This window comes from Sphaerodactylus townsendi, linkage group LG15 (assembly GCF_021028975.2).
Source record: "Sphaerodactylus townsendi isolate TG3544 linkage group LG15, MPM_Stown_v2.3, whole genome shotgun sequence".
Taxonomy (NCBI): Eukaryota; Metazoa; Chordata; class Lepidosauria; order Squamata; family Sphaerodactylidae; genus Sphaerodactylus; species Sphaerodactylus townsendi.
The window spans coordinates 5,463,901-5,489,859 of record NC_059439.1 but is presented as its reverse complement, the minus strand read 5'-3'; the positions used below and the strand labels follow the sequence as shown (position 1 = coordinate 5,489,859).

Genomic DNA, 25,959 nt, shown 5'->3' with positions numbered 1-25,959 from the left:
CCCAAAACTAAAAGCAATATATGTTTCTGTACTGCCTCTCTCCCAAATGCCTTGTGGTGGGTTAGAATAAATTCAAATAGACAACAAACCTGAAACTTATGAACCAAAATTAAAATTAACTAAAATACTGATAATATTGAGACCAAATTGGTTCATCTGATTCTGTTTTGAAAAGCCTAAACTGTCAGCAGCAGCCACAAAGCAGGGAGCCTCCCTCATGTACTTTCCCATCACAGAGGAGACCCCCAGACCGGGAAGCTGAAGTCCAAACTGGCCTACAGTTGGAACCAAGTCTTGGTTATTAGGGAATAAGGAAGGGGTGGTTTTGCTGATATGTGGGCCTTAATCTCCAAAGAACTTCAAGGGTATGAACCAGTGTCACTGTGGTGGGGTCATTAAGCATGCCAGACTGAGATCTGGGAAACCAGGTTCAAATCTCTACTTGTGCCATGATGAAGCTTGCTAGGTGATCTTGGGCCCGTCACCCAATCTCAACCTAACCTATCTCCTAGGGTTGTAATGAGGATAAAAGGGAGGAGAGGAGAATAACATAAGCCACTTTGGGTCTTTATTAGGGGGGAAAGATCAGGTAGAAATGAATTAAAGTCAAAATGGTGTGAAAACAAATGGGTAGGCCATGCAGTGCTTGCCAAAGAGGTGTAATGTGATGTCGTGTTATATGTTGCTCCAGCCAATAGAAGAGCTGCAAAATTTTGTGCCAACTGAAGCTTCCAAGAGCAGCACCATGTAGAGTATCTTACTCTAGCCTAGTGTTAAGTTTACTGGGGCATGAATTAGTGTGGCTAGGATGGCAGGAACCCATATATGGCTTGATTTATGCAGCAAGTGCAGACGAAAGAATGCACTCTTCCTGCTTCATTTAATCTGCTTTTTCAGCAAAAAAGCGGGATCCTTACTTCTCCTCAGGCCCCTCCCCAACGAAGATCATTTGATTCTGTCAGAGGTTGGAAGGATCATGGCCTCTAAGACACCAGCTTTCTTGACCAGGCTGCCTTTACAATTTTGCCTGATGAGATTACCTTGTTGAGATCTGAACTAAACATGTTTTGATGCTTCAGTATGGGTTGGGGATGTGTTGTGACTCACTGCTACTTGTAGCCTGTGCTCTGGATTTCTAACAGTGTTTCTGTAATACATCTCGCACAGTGAATGAGTTAAGGAGTTGGTTAACTCTGCATCTCACTTCTGTTTGTGCCTGGGGTAGTGATTGGTCAAGGGCTGTCGCTGATCTTCATGGTTCAGTAAAGGTTTGAACTCAGGTCTCCCCAGGGGCAGTTTGATGTCCTAACCACAACGCTGGCTCTGTTCTAAAATCTACACCTATGTAACAGATCAGTTTTTTGTTCTGTTTGTGTGGTACCATTTTCTTAGGAAACAATTTAGCTCTTCCCCCCCTCCGCTGTGTATTGTTAAGTGATTTTATGCCAGGTGTTAGGTGGAAAAATAGAGAGATTTTTGGCCATAGCTGTTTCTACTCCCGTTGGATTAATTAATCTTCTGCATATTACATCTGTGGGTTTAGTTTGTGTGTGTTGCCTCCCTGGAGTGGAATTTGCCCATTATACCAGTGAACACAGGAGAAAAGAAAAAGTCAGGCACCCCTGACTCAATTGAGGGTGGGTCACAAATGTCTTGCATAAGTAGAATTGTGGTAGCCAAAAGGAGAATTGTGGTAGCCAAAAGGACTCTTTGCTGTGGTGTAGTGGTTAAGAGTGAGGGGCTATTATCTGGCAGACCCGGGTTCAAATCTCCATTTGTACCATGGAAGCTTGCTGGGTAACCTTGGGCCTGTCACACACACTCAACCTAACCAACCTCACAGGGTTGTTGTGAGGATAGAATGGAGGTATTATGTCAGTCGCTTTGAATATCCATTGGGGAGAAAGGTGGGGTACAGATGAACTAACTAAAAATAAAATTAGGGGATAATAGTTCCGGATCTGTAGAATGGTATGATGGATCTGTTTTGGTATGAATTTGCCCATTATACCAGTGAACACAGGAGAAAAGAAAAAGTCAGGCACCCCTGACTCAATTGAGGGTGGGTCACAAATGTCTTGCATAAGTAGAATTGTGGTAGCCCAAAGGACTTGTCTGTGAAAAATCTTGATGTCCCTTTTTCTTGCACTGAAGAAGGGAGAGTGATAAGTGTTTAAACTAGCAATGACTCATCTACAAAGACATCTTGGTAAGGCAATTCATTGCAGAAATGTGGAGCAGGGATGACTTAGAATCACCAGATAAAGTTCCTCAAGGATAAAATGTGGAGGAAGCCAACCTGCCGTGAGTAGTGGGTGGACAACACAAGAAAAGGGTGATTATTAGTTAGCCTTATTTTAACCAAATCTCTGAAAACTAAAGTAGGAGACCTAATTATTGATAATTCAAGACCCACTTTTAGCCCAACAGTAATTCTTATTTGTTTCCCCAACTGCTGGAACTTGTATTGTCATGCAACCAGTGCATGTAATCTAAGACTGGTGGAGCAGGTATATATTTTGACCTTGATGAGTAAGCTGGGACAAATGACTCTCTTTAAAATTATTGGGATGCTCATATTACATAAGAAGTAGAAATAAAAGCAGATTCAGCATAGATAGGTGCATATAATTTGCTGGGGGTGGGGGCACAGTTAAGAGCAGATAATGGTCTCAGAACATTAACGTTTTACAAATATCCCTTGTCAGGAAGGGTTAAAAATTGTTTTGCAAGAACATAATTCCAGAAGCTTCTACAAGGAGTTGTATTTAATGTCCTCAATTTGTGTGTGAAATGATGTGCCCGTTTGAAATGCGCCTGGGCTTGCCTAACTCTTAAGGTTGGTTTAATGTGTGATCAGGTGAGTGGCGAGGATTAACATGAGGCTTACGCATGATGCCTTCATACTGTTATTGACTGTCTATATAATTAAGTGTCTTGAATATAGATGTTAAGCTTTTATTAGTGAACTTCCAGGACAACCTATATCTAGAATTATACTGCAGTCTCTCAGCTTCCCAGTAGGCGGAAGAATGACCTTTGAACCATCGCCATTATAGTAAGCAAAGAAGACTTACAGATGTTAAACCTTGTGTGAGCTTATTTTTATGTATCCTGTGATTATGAGGATATGACTAGAGATGTAAAATTACCATGCATTTTTTCAGGGGGGAAATGGAAGTTACTGTCATATCAGAGTTAAATCTAATTTTGCTGCTTTAACAACATAAAATACATCATTTATAACTTACTTAGCTTATAAAATTGCAATAATTTACATACTTGTGGAATGTAAAGGTCAGCTGCCTTATACTGAATCAGGCCATTGGTCCATGAAGGTCAGTATTGTCTGCTCAGAGTTCCTGCTGTGTTGAAGCTTATGCGTCCCCTAGTACCTGATCCTTTTAAATGGAGGGGCCGGCGATTGAACCTGAACATAAGAACTAGCCTGCTGGATCAGACCAGAGTCCATCTAGTCCAGCACTCTGCTACTCGCAGTGGCCCACCAGGTGCCTTTGGGAGCTTACATGCAGGATGTGAAAGCAGTGGCCTTCTGCTGCTGCTGCTGCTGCTCCCGAGCACCTGGTCTGCTAAGGCATTTGCAATCTCAGATCTTCTGAGATCTTCTGCATGCCAACAGATTCTTTGCCTCCAAGCGATGGTCTCTCCCCTAGCTATTGTGGTTGACATTGATACCCTTTCATGAGAAATGACAGTTTTTATCCTTGGAATTTCTGTATTTCTTTTGTTTCAACAGATCTCAGTGCAGATCAATTTTTCTTTGGACAATTAAATAACAAACGCCCATAAATTGTCTTAGTAAGACAAGGTCAATCTTTTTGTTCCCCAGAAAGGTATTAGCATTGTGCAGAACTACAGGGATTTTAAATTCACACATTTCAAATTAGTGGACGCTCTCCTGGAAGAATTTCTTCTAGGGAATAGTTTCCCAGACTTATTGGTTGAGCTCTCTATATAAGGAGTGATACTGGATTGGGTTTTTGTAAGGGTGACCAGATAAAACCCACAGTAAAAATTCTCACAAGAAAAAAATGCATACAGGACTCCCCCCCCCCCCCCCCCCCCGTCATGAATTCTCACAGAAAAAAAGCTTACATGGAAAAATCCCCACATGGAGAGTTGCCTACACAGAAAAAATACTCAGATGTTTAATATTGAAATATAATTAAATAATATAATTTTAAAAATATAATATAATGAAAATATAAACAAAAGACCCAGTGACCACGATAAAGGACTACCTAACCTTAACAATTAAAACAACAATGATTTAATACTGAAGAAAATTACCCATAATGAGAAAGGAGAGCAGAGACAAATGAACTACACCAAACACGAACTGACAACTATTTGTAAGTGTGGTTAATGAAGCCATGTACTACATGTAGAAGGGATCAAATCTTGCATTCATTTGCTTTGCTGGCCAGCAGTGTATGTATGTGTGCCCTCACATGTAAAATCACATTGTGTCCAGGTGCACTACAGATAGGAAATACCAATCTGGCACAATATCAGTAGCAATAGTTCACATTTCTTAAGGGTAAAAACCTGGAGGAATTGAATGTTGTAGATAGTAGTCACTTTCTCAATTACACATTATTTCAGATTACTAGTTGTTGGCCCTGTGGATAGATAGAAGTCAGTCCTGAACTGTTGCCTTGTTTTTAGATATCTGGGCTTTTTCCAGTTCTTGCATACTATGTGGCATTATTGAAAAGGCTTTGGTTTTGCAGTTATTTGCAAGAAGCTGTTCATATGTTACGGTTTGTATGGAGCAAGTGACACACAGAGAGATTTGTAGGATAGTGACTCATTGACTTTCCCTGGAATTGTTTCACATAAGGCTGCCTCACTGAGATGTAGCTTTAATCTTGGTGACTAAGTGGCATTTCACATTTGTTTCATCATTCAAATTCTAGGCAAAGCTTATAGGGCTTCAGTATAGTAGTTTACAGAATATGCAGGAAGCAAAAGTAAACAGTGCTGAATTCTGAGGGACATTTTCTAGAGTCAGTACTACTCAACATGCAAGCACACATTCTTATGTACAGGAGTACATTTGCTACTTTAACTTGACGTTCAAAGGAAGTGCACTGTGATATCCTGAGACACTCTTGCGTTCACTTATTGTTCTGAGCTACAGATACCCAGGTTAAGCCCCCTCCCCCTGTATCATTTATTTATTTATATTTGAAACTTTTAGACTGACCTACCCCGAAGGGCTCATAATACTCATAAAACTATAAAAACACAATAAATGTTTTTTCTGTTTTGTTGGTTGTTAGCCGCTCTGAACCCTATGGGGAAGAACGGGGTACAAGTCCAATAAATGAAATGAAAATAAATAGCAATATAAAAGCAGTACACATTAGAACAGATTAATTCAGATGGCGACAGTTCTCCACCCCTTCTGTACCCATGGGAGGCCTAGATCAGGGGTCTGCAACCTGCTGCTCTCCAGATGTTCATGGCTGGCAAGGGCTGATGGGAATTGTAGTCCATTAACATCTGGAGAGCTGTAGGTTGCAGACCCCTGGCCTAGATGTTACAGGGATCTACCTATTAACCTGGCTGGCCAAATGCCTGGCGGAACAGGTTCGTTTCACAGGCCCTGTGGAAACTTGTCTGGCATCCTAGTTCCTAGCTGGAGAACTGAAAGGTTTTTTTTTTTTAATTAGATTGAATATTTCTGAACATTTCAGTTCAGTTCTGGCTCAGAATACTAACACTAAACTTAACTTGTTAAATACACTTAATGTAAACTAAATGACAAACTCCTATGATTGCAGCATAAATACTATTAAAATCTTAAGTAATATTTGAGGAAAAATCTTATTTTTTCCCATTTGTTGTTGTCATGTACCTATGTTCTGTCATCCCAAACTTCATGTCTCATATCTGCCTACTTGAGGGGACAGAATAAATTATCTTTCCTAATGCCCTGATTGACTAAAGAGTGATCAGTACCCATGAGTAGCCTTTCTTGCTTGTTGCCAGTGCGAAGGCACATCATCGCTGAGATGCTGAGTTGTCTAGTTGCATTGTTTGATGGGGGGGGGGGCTGTTTAATATTAAATTGACTGCCTGTTAACATACCAGGTTCGAGCCATTTTTTCCCACATCAGTGAAAATATTTGCGTTGTCTCCCTCCCTCCTCGCCACTCCACAGAATACCGAATAACCAGTGTAATACTTTCTGCGGCAAGGAACAATTCTCACGGCCCCATTTTTTTAAAAAAAATTATAAAACTGAAAAAAGTTCAGAAAGCAAATTACTGTTCAGTGAATGTCCACATGGAAATATTTTAAACACTTTCCTTTGAGGAACGTCTAATGACTCTGAATGGTGAAAGAGAATAGGTAAAAGAATGCTACTAGCCTTTTTTTAAACAAAAAAAAATTCAGCTTGCATGTTCCCAGTGAAATTGATTGGTGGTAGATTCAGATTTCATAAAGGAAAACTGCTAAATGCTGCCTTACATATTCAGAAAGTACTTGTGTATCAAAGGGAGTTCTGACATTCAAATACAACCTCCCATGTACAGAGACAATATCTAATGAGTTCAAGCTAAGGGGGCAAAATGGCATGGCAGTCAGCCATCGTGTTCATAAGGTTCCAGGGACATCTGGCCCCCTGTAGATGCAGGACTTAATGGACCTTGCAGTAAATCAGCACGGTGTAAAAAACTGAAATGAGCCTGTGTGATATATACTTCAGTGTGCTGGTGGGCCTCTCTATGCCCAGATGCCTCCTCTTTGGAGTTGGCGAGTCTTGAGGATCAGTTAAAGCCATAATCTGAAGTAGTCAGGCATTGTTTGTAACACGTGGGTTCAGACATTCCATATTTAGTTACTTTTCACCCTTAATCTCTTGAGTGTCTAATAATTAAACCACTGTTAAAAACTGATTACTTCTGGGTGAAGGAGTTTGGTTTGAGTTCATGAGAAAATTTTCCACGAATGTGTGTGTGTGTGGGTGTGTGTTTGGGCCTAAATATGACTTGTCTGTCCTGATCACTTGGTATTGCTGGGCCTTCGGTCGTCCTGCGCTGCAGGGGGACTTGCATGAAATGGAATGACTTACCCTGCTGGTTTTGCCTTTCCTTCATCATCTTTCTCCTTCTTTATCTCTTTCCAAAGTCCTTGACCGCTTGTCCCATGTTGCAGTTAGTTCTCCCTCTTACCTGTCTGCTTCTCTTTCCGATTCTATTAGGTTCCTGCTATCTTTGACTTGTCAAATTTTGATTAAGCAAGATGTCAGACTTCTGATATTAGTGTTTTGTCCATCTTTCCACTGGGATTTGGGTTGATAACAGGGAAAGGGGTGCTTCTGTTGCACACTGGTTGGAAATTGTTACGTCATGGTATTTAACCAAACATGTACCATGCATGCCAACTGCTTTGATGTTCTAGCTGCATTAATTCTGTCCTAATAAGACTTCTTAAATTATTTATTTTAGGCTGCCCTCTGGCGAGGCAGTAGAAAACAGCAGAGCTGGCCTCTGCAGTGGGAGAGGTTGGACTTCCCATCTCTCGGTGCTGAATGGCTACTATGGCGCCCGCTCTCACTGACGCAGCAGCTGAAGCTCACCACATCCGGTTCAAACTGGCTCCCCCGTCCTCCGCCCTGTCTCCTGGTAGTGCCGAGAACAACGGCAACGCCAGCAACATACTTGTCACCACCAACGGCACCAAAAGGAAAGCTGAGGATTCCAGCCTAGATTTTCGAAATAATCCTACAAAGGAAGAGCTGGGAAAGCTGCAACCCCTGGTGGCATCCTACCTCTGTTCGGATGTAACATCTGTTCCTTCAAAGGAGTCGTTGAAACTTCAAGGGGTCTTCAACAAACAAACAGTCCTTAAGTCTCACTCTCTGTTATCTCAGTCCTTCTTGAAAACTAGTGACCTATTGGGGAGACAACCAGTGTTGGAGTTTTCCTTGGAAAACCTAAAAACCATGAATACGAGTAATCAGACACCTCTGCCGCAAGCACCTGTCAATGGATTGGCTAAAAAGTTAGCTAAGAGTAACAGTTCTGATCATGAAAACTCTGCTTCACTGAATGGTGGGAAGCGTGCTGTCCCTTCTGCCACCCTCCAGGATGTTGAGTCTAACAGACCCGGGGGTTCTGATTTGGGGGACCTGAAATCAAGTTTGACCAATTGCACTCTTCCGCACCGAAACACTGATGTGAAGCATCCAGCTCTACTTAGCAATAATGGCACTGCAAACAAACGTAACCTAAACCCCTCAGAACGTGGGTTTGAAGGGGGCAGTGGAGAGAACAGGTTGTTGACTTTGTCTGGTATGCCAGCTCTTGATGCCTTTGGGAGCTGCAAACCTGAAGAACAGAAGCTCTCGCTACCAAACAACTCCTTCAGTAGCCTGGATTCAGATATGAGAACAAAAGTGTTACTGCGGCGGCAGGTAGACATTGAAAATCGTGCTCGCAGGCTACAAAAGCGCTTGCAGGTGGTGCAGGCCAAGCAGGTGGAGCGGCATATCCAGCAACAATTGGGTGGCTTCTTGGAGAAGACTCTGAACAAGTTGCCAGCTTTGGACTCTTTGAGACACCGGAGTCAGCTAATGCTGACCCGGAAGGCGGAAGCTGCTTTGAGAAAAGCCGCGAGCGAGACGAGTACTTCAGAAGGACTGAGCAGCTTCCTAAAAAGTGATTCTATCTCGGAGGAACTGGAGAGGTTTACTGCCAGTGGGATGGCTAACCTGCGATCCTGTGAGCAAGCATTTGACTCTGATGTTACAGACAGCAGCTCGGGCGGCGAGTCTGATATTGAAGAGGAGGAACTGACCAAAGCAGACACTGAACAGCACCATATACCACTGTGAGTAGCACCAGGCTTGGGGGGGCGGGGGGGAGGAGGAGCAACACCCTCAGTTTCTGTACTGATGTAGGACTTATCCTAAAACTTAAGTAATTAATTAAAACAAGTTAATGATGCTTGGTGAGTGTCTTGAGGGAGAGTAATATCATCCAGTACAGTTGGATGCAGTAACCCACTCCTCTGTATCCCAGTTTTCACATAAAGTACAAAAGTAAGGAAATTCAGCCTATTTTACTGTTTTTCCTTTTCCTATTGGTTCCTGTCCAGCTTCTTGCCTTTGATTGAAATGCAGTTGTGCTTCAAAGAGATGGTCAAAATAGTTTGTCTTTCATTATTTGGGTGTGAAATTCTATTCGGTTACAATTTTTCTAATAAAACACTGAGGATCTCTGCAAATGACCCATTCTGTGTAAGTTGCAGATTGCTGAAGTTCACTTGTCCCTAGTGGAAGAAGTTAAATTCTTACCAGAATCTAAATATTTGATGTAAAGCGATTCAGCCTTGGTTGGGTAACCATGATGTGTGAATGATTTTGACATGGAGGATTGCTTTTTCATCAATGTCCTGCAAAGTCTGTACCTTGTCTAAAGACAAACCATTATCAAGACTTGGGATCAAAACTTGCAAGGGATTGGGGAGAAAGAAACAGCCGAGTAGGCAGAAACTGTTTATGCTTTTAGCAAGTGCAGTGTAAAGTTAGAGAAATAATAGGAGGAAACAAAAGAATGAATATAAAGTAACAGCTACAAGTAAAGGAATAATAGCCTTTCTTTACCTTTGTTCTGTGAACTCATTATAGTCTTCTTGGGAGTGGGATTTATAACTGGGCTTGGCTGCAGTATTCACATCAGCCTGACCCTACTGTTTTATCAATGCCTTTTAGTAACTTATTATGGGGTGTGACTGTGTGGTCATTAGTTGAAAGGTGCATAATATTTACAAACTGGTCTATCTCATGTGTGCCCATGTCAGTGTTTGTCAGTCAGGAATATCTGCCTCAGATCTTGGATTAGCACGAAAGCCAGCTATATTGGTGTCTTGATGGACGAGGTGGGCCAATTTCACACGTGGGATCTGTCCGAAACAAAACAGGAGCCTTGGAATGCACCACTTGGAGCCAGTCGCTGAACTCCTGGGAACTGGAAGGCTCGGTGGGGTCCAACAGAATCTAATCATGGTCTTCTTGCTAGAGTTATTATTCAGGGTTGAAATATACTCTCAGCATGCTTTCCCTTGCACAAGCCTGGATGTGTGTGTGCACCTGCTACTTTGGGGCCTGACCTCTTTTCTCTGCTGACTGAGGTGGGCTTGCAGGCAGGAACCCTGGGTGCTTGGTAAGTCAAAAGAGCCTGCGTGGATTTAGAACTTTTTTCTGCTTACCGTGAATTGGTTGCTACAAGTGTTGAGATGGTGCCAGGTATTATTTGTTTGTTTGTTTATTTGACCGCCCTACCCCCGAAGGTCTCAGGGCGGTTCACAAGCCAACCAAGGACAATACATTACAACCAAAAACAAATTGAATAATCCCAATTAAAACAATAAATACAATAAAAATAGTATTTATTGTATTGTATTATTTAATTTGTATACCACCCTCCCCCGAAGGGCTCAGGGCGATGAACAACAACAGTATAATACCAAACATCAGTAATCATAACATCACGCAAAAACCCCCTCATATCAATAAACATAGCATCAATCAACATAGGAACTCCTCTTGTAACTGCCAAACCCCTCCCCCTGCAGGTGTTTCCAAGGGGGTGGGTGGAGAAGGACTCTTACTCCTTCCCATGGACACCAGCTAACTCCCGAATCACAGATCCCATAACTACAAAAACTAAAATACAATGAACAAATTTAGAGTCTGCTCCACCTACTCCACAGTAGCAGCAATAACCCATCCATAATTAATTAAATGGATGACGTCCGGTACTAAACCCCAGGAGGGGACTGGCAGATGTTCAGATAAGCAGATGACACATAGGACAGCAGAGAGGGGCGGACTCAGTTGCCAGCCTTCCCAAAAGCCTGGTGGAACAGCTGGGTTTTACAGGCCCTGTGGAACTCCCCAAGGTCCCGCAGGGCCCTAACACTGGAGGAAGAGCATTCCACCAGGCAGGGTCAGGGTCGTAAAAGCCCTGGCCCAGGTGGAGGCTAGCCGCATCATAGAGGGACAGGGGACCACCAGTAAATTCACCTCTGCTGAACGGAGAGGTCGACTCGGGACATATGGGGTAAGGCGATCTTGCAGGTATGGGGCCCCCAGGCCGTAAAGGGCCTTAAAGGTCAATACCAACACCTTGAAGATAATCCAGAACTACGCTGGGAGCCAGTGCAGATGGCACAATATGGGAAATATGATCTCTAACTGAACCACCCGTGAGAAGACAGGCCGCTGCATTCTGGACCAGCTTCAATTTCTGGATCAGCCGCAAGGAAAGGCCTGCATAGAACGAGTTACAACCTGGCTTGGGTGTCCAACCTGGAGGTGACCGTTGCATGGATCACTGTGGCCATGTCAGCCTGAGCGAGGTAGGGGGCCAGCCGGCAGGTCTGGCGAAGATAGAAAAAAGCAACCTGAGTTACATGCGCCACCTCAGTCTCCATTGAAAGAGACAAATCCAGGTGGACACCCAGGTTGCGGGCTGAAGGGGTTGGCGCCAAAGAGACCCCTTCCAACACCTGCGGCAGAAAATCCTCAACCCCGCTAACTCCCAGCCAGAGGACCTCCGAGGTAGTAAGGGCTTAGTGTTTACACAAGCAGCACAGCAGTATCAAAACTGATGCAACATAGAGAGAAAATGTCCAGGTGTTGAAAATTCATGCATCTGATCTTGCACAAATTTGAATACATGTCTAATTGCATTCAAGAGAGAAAACACACATTTAAAAGGTTAAGGTATCAATAATGTATACAAGAATGGTCACATTCCATTGTGATCCATTCCATGGTAGACTGGTAGATTTCATCTCACTTTCTGCCCACCCTGGTTCTGGGGCCTGGTAGCCTAGAAAATCTCTCTCTCTCCCCACCCCCCATTTTTTCAAGGAGATCATTGTTTATTTTATAGCTCTGGATAGAATGCCTGCTTTGAAGTTGGGGGTGGGTGAGAGCTTGAGTGTCAGATTATAGTAAAAACAAGGTTTTAACTATGTGGGCCCTGAGAAAGGTTTAGAATTAGAGAAGTAAAATTTCCAGAAAGGGTTGAAGCGGCCGGGGGGTGGTGGGGGTGTGTGCTGAGATTTTCCTTCATTTTCGGGGGAGGGGAATTGACAGATATGCAATGCTGATGTGCCTGTCAAACCTAAGCATAGACTTTAATTTTTACTTTTGTTTGTTTACATTGTTTATAGTTCACCTTTCTCACTGGGACTCAAGGCGGATTACACAGAGTGAGTCAATGCAGTCAACAGGATGAGATAGCCACTAAACCAGGGGTAGGGAACCTTTAACACTCAAAGAGCCATTTGGACCCGTTTTCCATGGGAAAAGAAAACACTTGGAGCCGCAAATAATTTTTGACATTTAAAATAAAGATAACACTGTATATATTGGGGTTTTTTTACCTTTTACTCCGCTCATTCTGAGAAGCGCATGGATGCGTCCGCCCTGATGCCTGCAGGGCAGGCAAGGATGGGGCCAGCGGCTCGGCCTTGCCGGCCGCCGGGAAAGCGCCTGCCCCGCTCCAACGGGGCAGGCGAGAGGGGAAGCCCGCGGCGCGGCCCAGCCAGCCGTGGGCAGTTGGTGCACCCGCCCTGCTGCCTGCAGGGTGGGCAAGGATGGGGCCAGTGGCTCAGCTCGTGGAGCCGCAGTGCAAGGGCAGAAGAGCCGCATGCGGCTCTCAAGCCGCAGGTTCCCTACCCCTGCACTAAACAATAGAGGGTTGTAGTAATCTGGAACCAACTGAAGCAAATCATAAGTATTAACGTGACATGTTAAACGATGCAGACTTATATCGCACAGTCTTACATGTAGAAAGCTATACACAGTAGTGTAGACCACAGTTCATAATCATTTGTACAAGTATCGTTGTGGACAAGTTTGTGTAGGGCAGCCCTCTTACCTGTGTAGGAAAACCCTTTTGAATAATTTGATGCAGAGTGGTTTTGGAAAGCCAGAGAGGTGGAGCCTTCCTGACTTCCTCAATAACAGAAGTTATTGATTTTGCCCGTTTCTGGGTTGGCTCCTGCAGAAGGCCCTGCTCAGTCGAGAGAAGGTGCCGTGGTGGAGCTTAGGAGATGAGGTGGTCCTGCAAATATGAGGGAATAAGCAGCACATCAGACCATTTGGCTAAGCATGCATGGTTGGTTCTCCTTCAAAACAACTTGAGGCAAGATGTAGAGTCTGGGGCCAGCAGTGAGAGGGAAGGGAATGGGCATGGCTCGTGTCCATTATCACCACCTGACCCTGGGCAGCTGCTGGCTTTAAGGAAAGCCCCCCAGGGGCAGGCCAGACTTGTTCCCAGTGTTTCTGGCCAATTACCACTCTCTTTTCATACCCCCATCCCCAAATGTCAGCACACAAGCATCTTCATAGGTAGATGCATTTTTTTTAGCATTCAGGCGGAACAGACTGCTTATCCCTGTGGTGAGATTGGGGAAGGGGATTCTGCTTACAGCTGACATGTTTGATCTCTGCAGCAGAGTATTGGAGTGTTTATTTTGGCTTTGTCAACAGAGCCATACACCTCAGCTTTAAAGTATTGTATGTGGGATTATTTCTTGGACTTCGTTGAGTTTATACTTGCTGATTTAACCGTCCCAACTTCTGGCAACCCACTTGTGTACACGTTTCCTGATATTATGAGTGAGGCTTCCTTGATTGGTTTAATTTGGGAATCTACAATAGTGCGTATCAAATTTCCCTGGATCAGATATCCGTATTCCTCTTCCAGTTGCCTGTACCCAACCATTTCTCTTTCACAGCAGCCCAAATTATTTCTGTTGCTGGGATCAGAATAAGCTTAGCCCATTAGACATGGTAAAGAAGTGCGCATACAGTTAAGAAAGAATGGTATAACATTAGTGGAAAACAGTGCAATGACAATAGGGTAATACATGCAATAAAACAGATAATTAGTCCTGTGCATAGTAGTCTTCAGTCTGTTTCCCTTTATAAAATGCTTCCCGGAACTGTTGTTATAAAACAGCCCTATTAGCTTTATAGAAAAGCCCTCTTTGGTTTTAGTGGTTTGTGGAATGACAGAAGTGTTAGAGCCCTCTTCAGGAAGGTAGTTCCTCTGGGAGGGGGCCACAACAGTGAGACCATGTTAGTGGGTGATTGTTGGTCTTTGTCTATTTGCAAGGCGACACCTGCAAAAGGCCCTGAACAGATGAACAAAATTATTATGGAACATAGATGGAGAGATGGTCCTGCAAATACATGCGACCAATTTTTTTGAAGTTTGTGATAGCCAGTACCTTGAACTGTTGAGTGGTGTCAGCAATAGTTAATTCTTAATATGGTCCATCTGTGGATATTTAAATGTAGAGATTGGGGCCATGTGCAGACAAGATAGAACTCTGCAAACCTGAAAAAAAGGACAAGGTTGGGGAAAAAAAACCTGAAATCTTTTTAAAAAATACATAGAGGGTTCTTTAAAAACCCTCAATGATAGAAGAAACTGTAGCTGTAACTTTAAGAAACGGCTGTCCTTTGTGGCAGCTGTGAGGGAACCACAACAGTATTGTCAGCCTTCAAACCTTAGTTTGTCAGTAGAAGCCAAGAGAAAGGCGCAAGGCCTTCCCCAGGGCTGTTTCGGCTTCTGAGGAAGGACTTACTGGGACTAGACCAAGCAGCAGCCACCTGACATCTTTATTTCACATGACTTGCATGATTCACCCAGGCCTGGCTGCTTGCTACTTTTCTACAGCAACTAGCTCATGAAAGCCACCGTGGTGTAGGGGTTTGAGTATCAGATTGGGATTTGGGAAGCAAGTATGAAGCCTCACATACAAGCTCACTAGATGACTTTAGGTCAGTCACACACACTCAGCTTAGCCTTCTTCACAGGATTGTTGTGTAAATAAAATGTCCCCCATTGTGATGGAAGGAGTGATATAACTGAAGTAAATTTTTAAAAAGCTGAAGATGCTGGACAGGGTGGATGGAAAGGAAGGAGAGAGGAAAGCGGACAGAGGATTAGGGGAAGAAGAAAAGAAGGGAGATACAAGAGAAAGTACCAGACTTTCTTCTGTAACTTTTGTAAATCTTCTGTAAATTTTGTAAATTTCTTCTGTAAATTTTGCACTGGGCTCAGCAGGCACACCACAGTTTGACAAGAGTTTTCCTGAGGAGAGGCTGTGAAGAAGAGGAAGACAGGTAAGAGTAGGTTGAATGGTAAGGAGGGAAGGAAGTAGGAAAAGAGAAGAGGATATAAGGGCTTTCAGGGATGAAAAAGAAGAGACAGTGAGGGAAGGGAAATCAGAGTCTCCTTGGAAGTCATTGCAGGTCTTTTCTTGTATTTAAATACTTCCTATCTGGCATTATGTATTACAAGATTTCAGTTTGATTTCTGGAAGTGATTTTATGCCTGATACGTCATTATGTTGTTAGTTTTTAAAGTTTGTGTCTAACAAAATATATGAGGACTGATGATGGGGAAATTACAAATTTTAGCTGTGTTCAAAGAAGGGATCCAATATAGGAATAGACCCTTACTGTTTCACCACCACATCATGCTGCTAAGAGGGAGAGACCCCAAATGAGATTTTTTTCAAAATGGATCTCTTGTGGTTTATGAATGGCACTAGGTTCTCCAGTCCATGGCAGCAGTTCCAGTCCAGGTCTGGTGTCCTTCATCCATCCCACACCTGATACCCAAATGTGATGTGTATATTTTCCCAGAGGAGATACAGGACGAGCTAATGGGTTTCTTTGTGCTGTGGAACACCTCAAAGAATGGACTTCACAAATTCATTGACATAGAAATGTGCAGCATCTTCTTGACAAGGTTGGGGCCCATGACTCCTTCGGGTTTATTGCCATAAATGGCAGGCCATTGGGGCATGGACTAAGTTGAGTTGTCACTTCATCAGTTAGATTTGGTAAGTTCCTATCGAGCTGTTTGTGGATTTATATTTGCTTAGTTTACTGCATCTGTATGTCCCACTAAGGAAAAAGATATTTGTGAGTGGGAAAGCATGGAGGGTTGAATATCTGTAGCAGACTGGAATATACCTTCCATTATTAGGTAATGGAAATATAGGTCCTAAGACCAATCAAATTAAGAGTTAAATATACTGGAATTTCATTGTGTGTTTCTTCTGCATACTTTTAAGAACAAAATAAAATTTCAGTTTAGTTTTGAAAGTATGTCACCCTCTAGCATCTGTGTTTTCCAGATTAAGAGGATTGAGCTTGCTTTTAGCCTTGACTGAAACCTTCAGAGCTAGATATGCATTTAGCTAATTATATGCTAATATAACAGTCATGGCAGAATGATGTTCTAGCCTGTTTTCCAAAGATGCCTAGTTTTGAATTGTTTGCTGGGACTTTTACAGTGCAGTCCAGAACAGAGTTACTCCAGTCTAAGCCCACAGTGGATTTAGACTAGAGTAACTGTTCTGGATTGCACTGTTAATCTACTACTTCTTTCCCTGTCTTTTGATATCTTATACTGCCACCTCTTTCCCATAGACCTTGTGGCTTTTAAGTAAATAAAGCTGTGTTTATCACAGCTTTTTCATAATCTAATGGTTGAAAAAATTCTCTCGCATCCTAAAAATTTTACTTGGACTGCAAACTTCACTCAGTAAATTAATCAACTACAGCTTTAACTACCGCCAGTTTTAATCAGTGGGTACATATTTTAACTGGCTGGTGGTGAGTTAAGGGTGCTTTTTATTTATGTATTTTGATTCTGGTTTGTTACTGTGATCGTGGAAAAAGGGCTCTTAACAAAGTATATCATTTATCATGTAAACGAGTTCACATTTGGTAAACCATATATTGAATTAAAAGGCGACTGATCTGCTGAAAGTTTTAAATTTAGATGTAGCTTTATTTTTTAACTCTCTTATCATCCCCTCCCCCATCAACTTGTCTAATTAGTTTGCTCATATTTGATGGTTCTTCAGCTGAATTGTCTTTTTGTGTTTCTCAAAGAGCTGCATTTAGAGGCCAACACTACCAAATAGTGATTTGGATAGATACAGGTAATTCCTAGTCTGCCCAGGTTTGGAATCAGTTCAGTAGTAAAATAAATAGGAGAAAAGGTATATCGATGGGGGCAGTTGTGTAGTTTGGGAGTACTCATGAGATTAAAGCTTGTCTTAAGGCTAATTAAAAATTGTCCTAACTTGCTTGCTGTATATGGAACTTCTACCTTAGGGGTTAATTTGATTTCAGCAGCTTGTTCATAGCTCCTAATTATGGAAGAGAGACTTGGTGTAGTTGGGTGTGGACAAGTGTAATTTGATGGAAGTTTCTGCCTCTCGAACTGAAGGATGTTCATTTAGAACCAGGAGAACCAGCACCTGACTGTGGAAACTTATGAGGTTGGGATTTCATGGTCTCCCATATTCTTGTATCAGAAAAAAAAAACTGCAATATGGACAATAGCTGGTATTAAATTTAAGTTTTTCGAAGAAGGGTTGTTTGAATCACTCAGAAGAAGCTAGATGGGTGACAACCTGAGGCCAGTGCTGCCTTGGCCATGGCACCAGAATAGTGGAAATCCCTTCCCAGAGATATTTATCTGTCCCTTTTGGTCACTGTCTTCTACCAGCTAGTGAAGACTTCTTTGTCTCCTCCTTTCTCCCCTATGTTTCTAAAATGTTTGATCTGTGTTTTTATATGTCTGTTTTATTCTTGGTTATAAATTGGCTTTATGATTGTTCTGTAATCTTCTGCTTTTAATTGTTAGTTGCCTTGGTGGCCCTAACTGAGCAGGAAGAAGAACATGCTTTCAAGTTGCTACTGACTCATGGTTGAAGTCATGCCCGCGAGGGTCACCAGGAAGAGGCGAGACGCGGAGATATCATCTGGTGGAGAGCGCCAGCGGCAGGAAGCGCGGGATTCCGTGATCCTAGCAACTCTGCCTTGTGCTCGGCCCTGGCACCTTTTATTAGGGTTTACAATAGGGGCGGCAATGGGGGCGTACCAGGAGGCGGGAGAGCGGGAGAGCATCATATGATACATGACATCATGGAATTGCCTACGTGCGGGAGGAAGCGTCCGTGTCTGGGTCTAATCCACACCTGGGGGCAAGAGCCCCTTTGTCCCTTTGTCTGGGACACCTGGTGATCGTGAGTCAGGCATCTCATGATCTGTGACTCACGGGGGACTGGGGGGTGGGGGAGCGTGTGCGCGCAGAAGGCCGTAGCTGGCACCGGCATTCCAAGCGCTCTATCTATGGTTCTGCTGGGTTCGCGGGCTCCATCCCTACATCTCCCTGTTTCTAACGTTTTAGAACGGGAGCCGAATTAGTTGGGACAATTTAGGGGAACGCTTGCCTCCCCAGGAACTCGCTCAAGCCGGTTGAGCTGTTTGTGCAACATGAGAACCTGGTTCCTACGCAGGGGAAAGTCAAAGGGCTTCTTACATACATTATGCAAGGCAAGGCTAGAAATACATTGCATAGAACAGGCTCCAAACAATAAGGCATACAATCAAACCAATGGCAGAATTGGAACAGTAGTACAGCATCTGGCAACTCACGCCTTTCATATGAATCAACAATACTGGGCAATCAATAGCGCATGATTATCTAAGGTCACTTTGATCGAAGCTCCCTGCTGCCTCGGAGGCCAGGAGCATCCAAAGCAGTCGAGGTGGAGTTGATGGACTTCGCAAGGGCACAGGCCAGACGGCCAGTAGTCTTGACGTTACAGGAAACGAGTCCGGAGACTCCCACAAGGGAAGTCGCGAGGGAAACATACTCTGCCTCGGGAAGGGCAACCGCGTCGCTCCGGCAAGAGGGGTTGAGGGGAAGGGTGGAGCAGCGGCGGCACCTGGGCTCCCGGGGCGGAGCCTGAGGCAAGATGATGGTAAGGCAGCTGAGACAGCAGGGAGTCCCAGCGGAAGGATGAGCGGGGATGTAACAACAACAAATAACATAACTTCTAAAATCAAGGCATGCAATAACTTCAACGATCAGTTGGGTTACAGTAAACAATAAACATTGCTAAACGATACATAAGCTGGATGATGTACGGGATAGGGGGGCAAGCCCGTGGCTGCATAATTGTCCAATGCATGTCTCTGGCTGTTTGACTACCAAAGCTAATGGAGCAATGGGTGGTAGAGTCCATGGATTTCAAAAGCCGTAGGGAGAGCTAACACTGGATAGTCTTCAGCATTACAAGTTCAGTGACTCTCATGATCAAGGCTGTGAGAGAAGGCATGTTCCGATAACAATCAAGTGGCTGAAAACGGGCGGAGAGTTCCAGAAAGGTTAACCTATCAGGAATGTTCCTTGGCTGCAACTCCAAACTCTCAGCCAGAAGGGTGGCAGAGAGGGAGAGAGGATGGCGACTCGTAGATGAGGGGAGCAGCGACACGCGAGCACTCTAACACCTTCTGAGCCATAGGCCTGGCCCAGGCTGCCGCTCCCCTGGGCAGCCAGGGCTACGACTCCGTGGAAGAATAGGTGTGCTGGGCTCCAGAGAGATCCCTCTCCATCTTGGCCCAGGCTGGGGCAATCGGGCCCTCCCAACAGGGCTGGCTGGGTCGGATCCTCCAGGGAGACCCGCCTCCATCTCCGGGATGGGGCTGGCCTGGTGCATGGCAAGCTGGACTCCTGTATGGAAGAGAAAAAACAAGCAACGCTTTTCCCCTAGGGACGGCGCTGGCAGAGTTAAGGGAAAACCTGAGCCCTGAGTGGGGGGCGAGCAATTTTGAATGATTGATAGAGAATAGTACTTTGGATATGGTCTGCTGGATGAGACCTTGATAGGGGGGGCACTACTCCCCTTTCTTTAGTTTGTTTGGCCAAGATCTCCTTAAAAATGCGGTTGGCCCATTCCAGTGATCGGCTTGCAACATTCAAGGCATTAGGAACACATAACACCAAGGTGGAGACAGGAAGGGCTCCGGAGAGTTTGGGGGAGGGGAATGAGGAAGGGTCACACCCAGGTCGGGTGCTTGTTTGCAAAGCAATCCCAATCACCGTCTAAGTGTGGGTTTCCAGTAAAGCAACTTAAACAATTCACAACTATAGTCATATCTTAATATAACAATGCATAGAGAGGATTTAGAAAGAAAGAATGCAGAGAGAACAGTTCCTGGGCTTGAGGTTTGATCACACGAGCAACTTGAGAGGGGTTTTGCAAAGAAAAACCTTTTATCAAATCCTAGATCTAGAGGTGGGGTGTGTCAGCCCATTCGAGAGAAGGAGGAGGTGAGCAGAAGAAAAGGGAAGGGCGGAAGGGTTTGGAAGCTAACCCTACCTTCCCCTCCTGTAAGGAGACTCTAGCTGGTTTGAATTCGCTGCCTATCTTCACAGTGGAGACTGTGTAAGATAGGTGGGGCTGAGAGAGCCCCTAGGTACTGTGACCGGCCAGATGGCACTCAGCCGTAAATGTGGGAGCACGGAAGTAATCCTGGTTTCACATATAAACCTGCGCTACACCAATGTGGCAGTGTAGGCTCAGATAGACAAAGGAAAAGGTTCTCAAGGAAAGGTTTGAAGAAGAACTTTGAGGGTTTAAATTAAGATGGAGGTGGCTTGAAGCAGATTCCACTGGCATCCTAGGGAGCACTGTGCCCCTTTACAGGCTGATACCATAATGGGTGAAACCTTTCAAGGCGTAGGCACACATAATCAAAAGGAGGAAAACTTTAGATTTAAGCACAAGAGTATAGCTTAGAAGCAATGGAAGGATCCCCCTCATGAGGGGAAAGCCTTAAGGGTCCCCTTTAAAGGGGCAAGACTCACAGAACGTACATAAGCATATATAAAACAAGGCAATTCAATCAGTATGAGCAGGGCTGAAAAGGAATTGGGGTTAGTCTTTCGTCCTAATCCTGTAGGAGGTGTTTCCAAGCTGGATCATTTTTATTGAACATACAATTGGAGACATATCTAAGAGGAAATAACATGAGCTGAAAACATTCAGGCTTCCCTTTCCTGGGGGGGGGGGGGGGCGGAGCCGGAGGCTCTTGTTTTGCTGTGGAAGAAAGGGGTTATGTGAGGGTCGAAGGGGGATTTGTGCAAGCCTTTGTTCTCTACGGGCTTGATTCCGAACCGGCTCAATCTGGACTTTGGAGGCAAGCACGTGTTGGATCTTTATGAGAATGGCTACACCTGGATTTGGGAAGCTTAACCTCTGGATCTTGCAGGGCGGTTCCTTTGCAGGCTGTGATCCTGCTCCTCCTGAGGTGCTGATGACTTTGCTGTTGCTGGGAGCTTTGAGCTTAGGGCTTAGCACAAGTTCAGGGACTATGAGATCTGGCTTGAACCTTACTGCTGGAGGGGGCCAAGGGGGCTTCTTCTTTATGAAGGACTCTAGGCTTAAGGCCATTGCGCGAGTATCTTCCCCTTCCCAGGCCTCCCTGCCCTGTAGATCGGCTATGGGGCATTTTGCGGAGGTCTCGAGGTCGCAGTCCTCTCGGTTAGCGAGATGGACTGGGCATGGTGCCAGAATGTCGGCATTTTCTTCCGTTGGCATTTCCTCCCGCTGCAAATCAGTGGCTATGCGCTTTGCCTTGCGGGGTTCGGTGAGAACGTTGTAACCTATGGGGCGACACTCGACAACTCGCTGGATGACGCTATCTTCCCCCACATGGTCGGTGAAGTGGACGGGGCACATAGCGAGGAGGTTGGCCTCGTCTTCCGTCAGGGTTTCCTTCCTCCGCAGATCGTGGTAAATACGCTCTGCTAGAGTTTTGAAACTTGCGCCATTACGTGGCGTTGACAGAGGTGTGGCGGCTTCGGAAACGGGAGGGGGAAGCGGAGCAGAAGGCGGAGCGAAAGGAGGAGGCGGCAGGGCCGCGAGAGTGCGAGCAGGAGAGTTTGAATGAGGCAAAGAAGCAAGTGAAACGGGAGGAGGACAGGCGTCCTGTTTAGTGGATAGAGAAAATTCCGGGCTTGAAGTTGTAGGTGAAAGATCAAAAGGAGGGAGATCCATGGCAGAGAAACCATGGACCTGCAGGCTGATGGCGACATAACATTGCCTCCACGTCAGTAGCAGCGACATCGACGCGCGAGGCTCTCTGTGCACAGTGCGCCCGATGTTTTCCCAGTCCTTAAGATTGAATGTCCCCCTCTCTGGGTACCATGGACATTGCCTATCAATCTCCCCAACCAATTCGCGCAGATCCCTTCTCTTTACTGGGACTCTGCCACTTTTCATTAGCGCTTTCAGCTCGCTAATGTGCTTGTCATAAGCCGTGCTTTTGCAAGCTCCCATACTTACCGGTGGTTCGTCAGACGAGAGAGTGTCCTAGAACGTGGGTCCGAGGATGCGCCGATCCAGCGGACGGTTGGTACCGAGAACGTGGGTCCGAGGATGCGCCGATCCAGCGGACGGTCCGTACCGAGAGGCCCTTTCCCAGGCGACGGTAAGCAGGGTGGAGGTTCAAGGATTCCCGGGTTTCGGCACCAGCTTGAAGTCATGCCCGCGAGGGTCACCAGGAAGAGGCGAGATGCGGAGATATCATCTGGTGGAGAGCGCCAGCGGCAGGAAGCGCGGGATTCCGTGATCCTAGCAACTCTGCCTTGTGCTCGGCCCTGGCACCTTTTATTAGGGTTTACAATAGGGGCGGCAATGGGGGCGTACCAGGAGGCGGGAGAGCGGGAGAGCATCATATGATACATGACATCATGGAATTGCCTACGTGCGGGAGGAAGCGTCCGTGTCTGGGTCTAATCCACACCTGGGGGCAAGAGCCCCTTTGTCCCTTTGTCTGGGACACCTGGTGATCGTGAGTCAGGCATCTCATGATCTGTGACTCACGGGGGACTGGGGGGTGGGGGAGCGTGTGCGCCCAGAAGGCCGTAGCTGGCACCGGCATTCCAAGCGCTCTATCTACGGTTCTGCTGGGTTCGAGGGCTCCATCCCTGAATGGTGACCGCGTCCCTGGGGTGTTCCAGGCAAGAGTCATTGCCTTTATCTAGTAGCAACTCTGCTCTTCCTTGGAGGTCTCTCAACCAAGTACTAACCTACCCAATCAAAGTACTAACCTATATCTATAGTGCAGTCTCGTTCGAAATATTTTGTGCCGTTCTGGTCACCATATCTCAAATAGAACACATTGCCAGCAGAGATCAGGGCCCTGTGGAGTGGAGTGCAGTTCCACGGGGCCTGAAAGGTTGAGTTCCACCAGGCCTTTGGTAGAGGCGCTGTTCTATTTGCCAGCATCTCAAAGACCTTACAATCTGCCTGTCTGGCCTCCCCTCCCCTCCCCTCCCCTCCCTTTCCCCCTCTTCCTTCTCCTCCCTCTGTCTTCCATTCTCTTTTCTTTCCTTTTTATCGTAAGTAGATCTTTGAGATTGGTTCCCCATTGGCAAATGGAATAGTACCATTATTTTAGTAGGATATAGATTTTAAAATCTTAATAATGAAACTGTATTTGTATTTACATTTTTTTTAATGTTGTTGAAGCCTGCCGTGAGGCTGGGGTAGGGCAGGCTTGAAATCAGAAACGAAGTAAAATAAAAAGTCAAGTGATGGGCAGTACATTCAGGATGGACGAAAGGTCATATTTCTTTATAAGCATGATTGAAATGTGGGATTTACTGCCAGAGGATCTAGTGATGGCCACAGGCATAGACAGCTTTATGGAGATTTCTAGCAGTGGCTGCTAACCATCATGACTTAACGCAGTTTTTCTAACCAAAAAAAAACCGGGGTGGGGTGGGGGTATTTTAACTTCAGCTTTATTCCAGCCGTATTTAGAACCCTGACATGTAGATTGGGTTTTGGAGGTATGCTGAGTTACTTATTCTTTTGCTTGTTCAGACATTGTAGTTTTAACTGAAAGAAGCTGGACACTTGCAGAGAATCATGAGAGAAGGCAACGATTTGGAAATTCCTGCCAGTTGCGCCTGTGAACTCCCATAGGCTTGAACGGCCTTTTCCACCTTAAACGGATGCCTTGTTGCTGTCAACTTTCTGTGTTCCTGGAGTGCACTCGGCTCTCATGAGGCTGTTTTGTGGCTCCTCCCTGGTTCATTTACAAAGTTCCATTTTTCTGCATACCTGGGAAATCCCCTGGTTTTGGAGAAGGCTTTGCAAAGGGCAGCAGAGAAAGTGATGGCTCATGACCAACATTGCTGATCCAATGATAGTATCTATTAAAAAAATTATTTTACGTGGAATTAAAATTCAGCTAAACATTATTGTGAAGTATGCGTACATCCATATTCCTTGATTTTACAACAGAATCTTAAAAACAACTCAAGTTACCTGGAAGTTTTGGAGGCAGCAGAGCTGAGCATTTTTCCATTCACACAGCTTTAGTGAGAGAGCTCAGCATAAGCTTTAATTTCTCTTAATTGAAATTGATGGGAATTTCAATGACTGAATGTAAGCTGGCCCTTTCGCTCCAATAACCCTCATTTCTTTCTTCTGAGACTTCATTGATTTTCATAGTAACTGGTTAGATCTGGGAGCTAGGTAGGAGAAACCTACTTCTGATCTCTGAAGCAGCTTTATCAGTTGTCATAGCTCGCTTTTTATAGTTCCCGAGACTACTAGTTGCCTGGATTTTTGTATCCCTGAAAACAACAAGCTAGCAGTTTGATTACTATCAGTCAACTTTTCATGTAAATAATGGAAGGGAAGCTAGAGGCTTATGCTGCAATTGGGTTCAGAGCAATGTCCAGACTTTTATATAATGGGGTGCTAATTGAAAGATTCTGCAAGTGCATTTGCTAGTAACAGCTGAGGGAAAGAGCTTGTTATTCCTTAAACTGTATTTTGGTGTGGTGTGAACAATGAATCTTTCAGTAACTTATGTGGTTCTGTCCTTCAGAGTTTTCACAAAACTAGATGAATGGGGTATAGGAGAACATTTCTGGGATTAGGCAATTACCAAGGTTGAAGAACCTTCTATATAGGAGAAGAATAGGCAACAAGATCAAGCTCATAAGAAGAAATGAACCAATCAGCTATGACCAGCTGGTAGCTGTGACACAGTTGGAAATGGAATGCTTATGAGAGACCCTGAGCCAGCCAGATCTTGTGTTGGGGGAGGGACTTGGGGGATCCTGATAGCACAGGCAGGTACTGCAGCTTTATAGGCCAAAGGACAGGTGTTGGCTCAGTGAATGGGAGTGCAGTTTGTCAACTCCAGTGGCTCTAGGCTACATGTTTCTGTAAATACCCACATCTGATGTACTCGTTTATCTGTTTATTGGTTCTCTTAATTTGGTGAACTGTGCTGCTGCTTTTCCACAGATTGTGGTTAAAATGACTAATTTTTCCAAAATGATCCAAGATTTTTCAAAGATTTGTGTCCAGCACATATCCTGCTTATGGTCTGGAACCTGTGTTCAATCCTACATACATGAGTATGTATGATTTCATTAAACTTTCATGGACTATAGCCTTTCTTGATCTGGGACATGCTATTAATAACACTCAGGTGGCAGCATGAGACTCGCTGATTGGCTAGAACATGACATCAGTCATGAAATAGAAAGAGGAGGAGCCAGAATTAGCATCTCAGAAAGCAGACATGGTTGTATTCTTTGCTCTTCAGAATTTGTTCACTTTAATCCAACCTTTGTTTGCTTTGTGAGTTCTCACTTTTCATAATGGTTTTTGTTTCACTTTTAGCTATTTCATTTGCCTTTTCCATCTCTCTCCTTCTGACACTTTCTTTTATTGCCTATTGCTCTGCTTTGTGATGCTATCACAGCTGGTCTTGCCTTCTGCAGCAGGGATGCACCACAGAAAAGGTATGATAGAAGAAAAAGATATGAATTATCCGGATATTTGTTGGGAGTCAAACTCTTCCATGACAATCAGGCCCAACAAATGTCTCACTTGCCTTGCAGACAGTTTCATGGTCCGGAAGGTGGAAGAAGCAATAAGAGGAACGGCTGTTTTAGATCTGCTCCTAACCAATAATCATGACCTATTAATGGAGTGGAAGTGGTCGGATCCTTAGGTGGGAGTGATCATGTTCTCCTGGAGTTTGCTATA

At 44.7% G+C, this 25,959-nt stretch overlaps 1 protein-coding gene across 4 annotated transcripts in view; it reads left to right on the top strand.

Annotated features, from left to right (window-relative positions):
• KANSL1 (KAT8 regulatory NSL complex subunit 1) overlaps positions 1-25,959 on the top strand; it is a 181,638-nt gene that overhangs the window by 33,451 nt on the left and 122,228 nt on the right. For all 4 annotated transcript variants that reach the window (XM_048516897.1, XM_048516896.1, XM_048516899.1 and 1 more), the window contains one exon: positions 7,482-8,865. In XM_048516897.1, coding sequence (XP_048372854.1) covers positions 7,565-8,865 — 1,301 coding nt within the window. In that variant the 5' untranslated portion in view covers positions 7,482-7,564. The remainder of the gene's footprint in view (positions 1-7,481; positions 8,866-25,959) is intronic.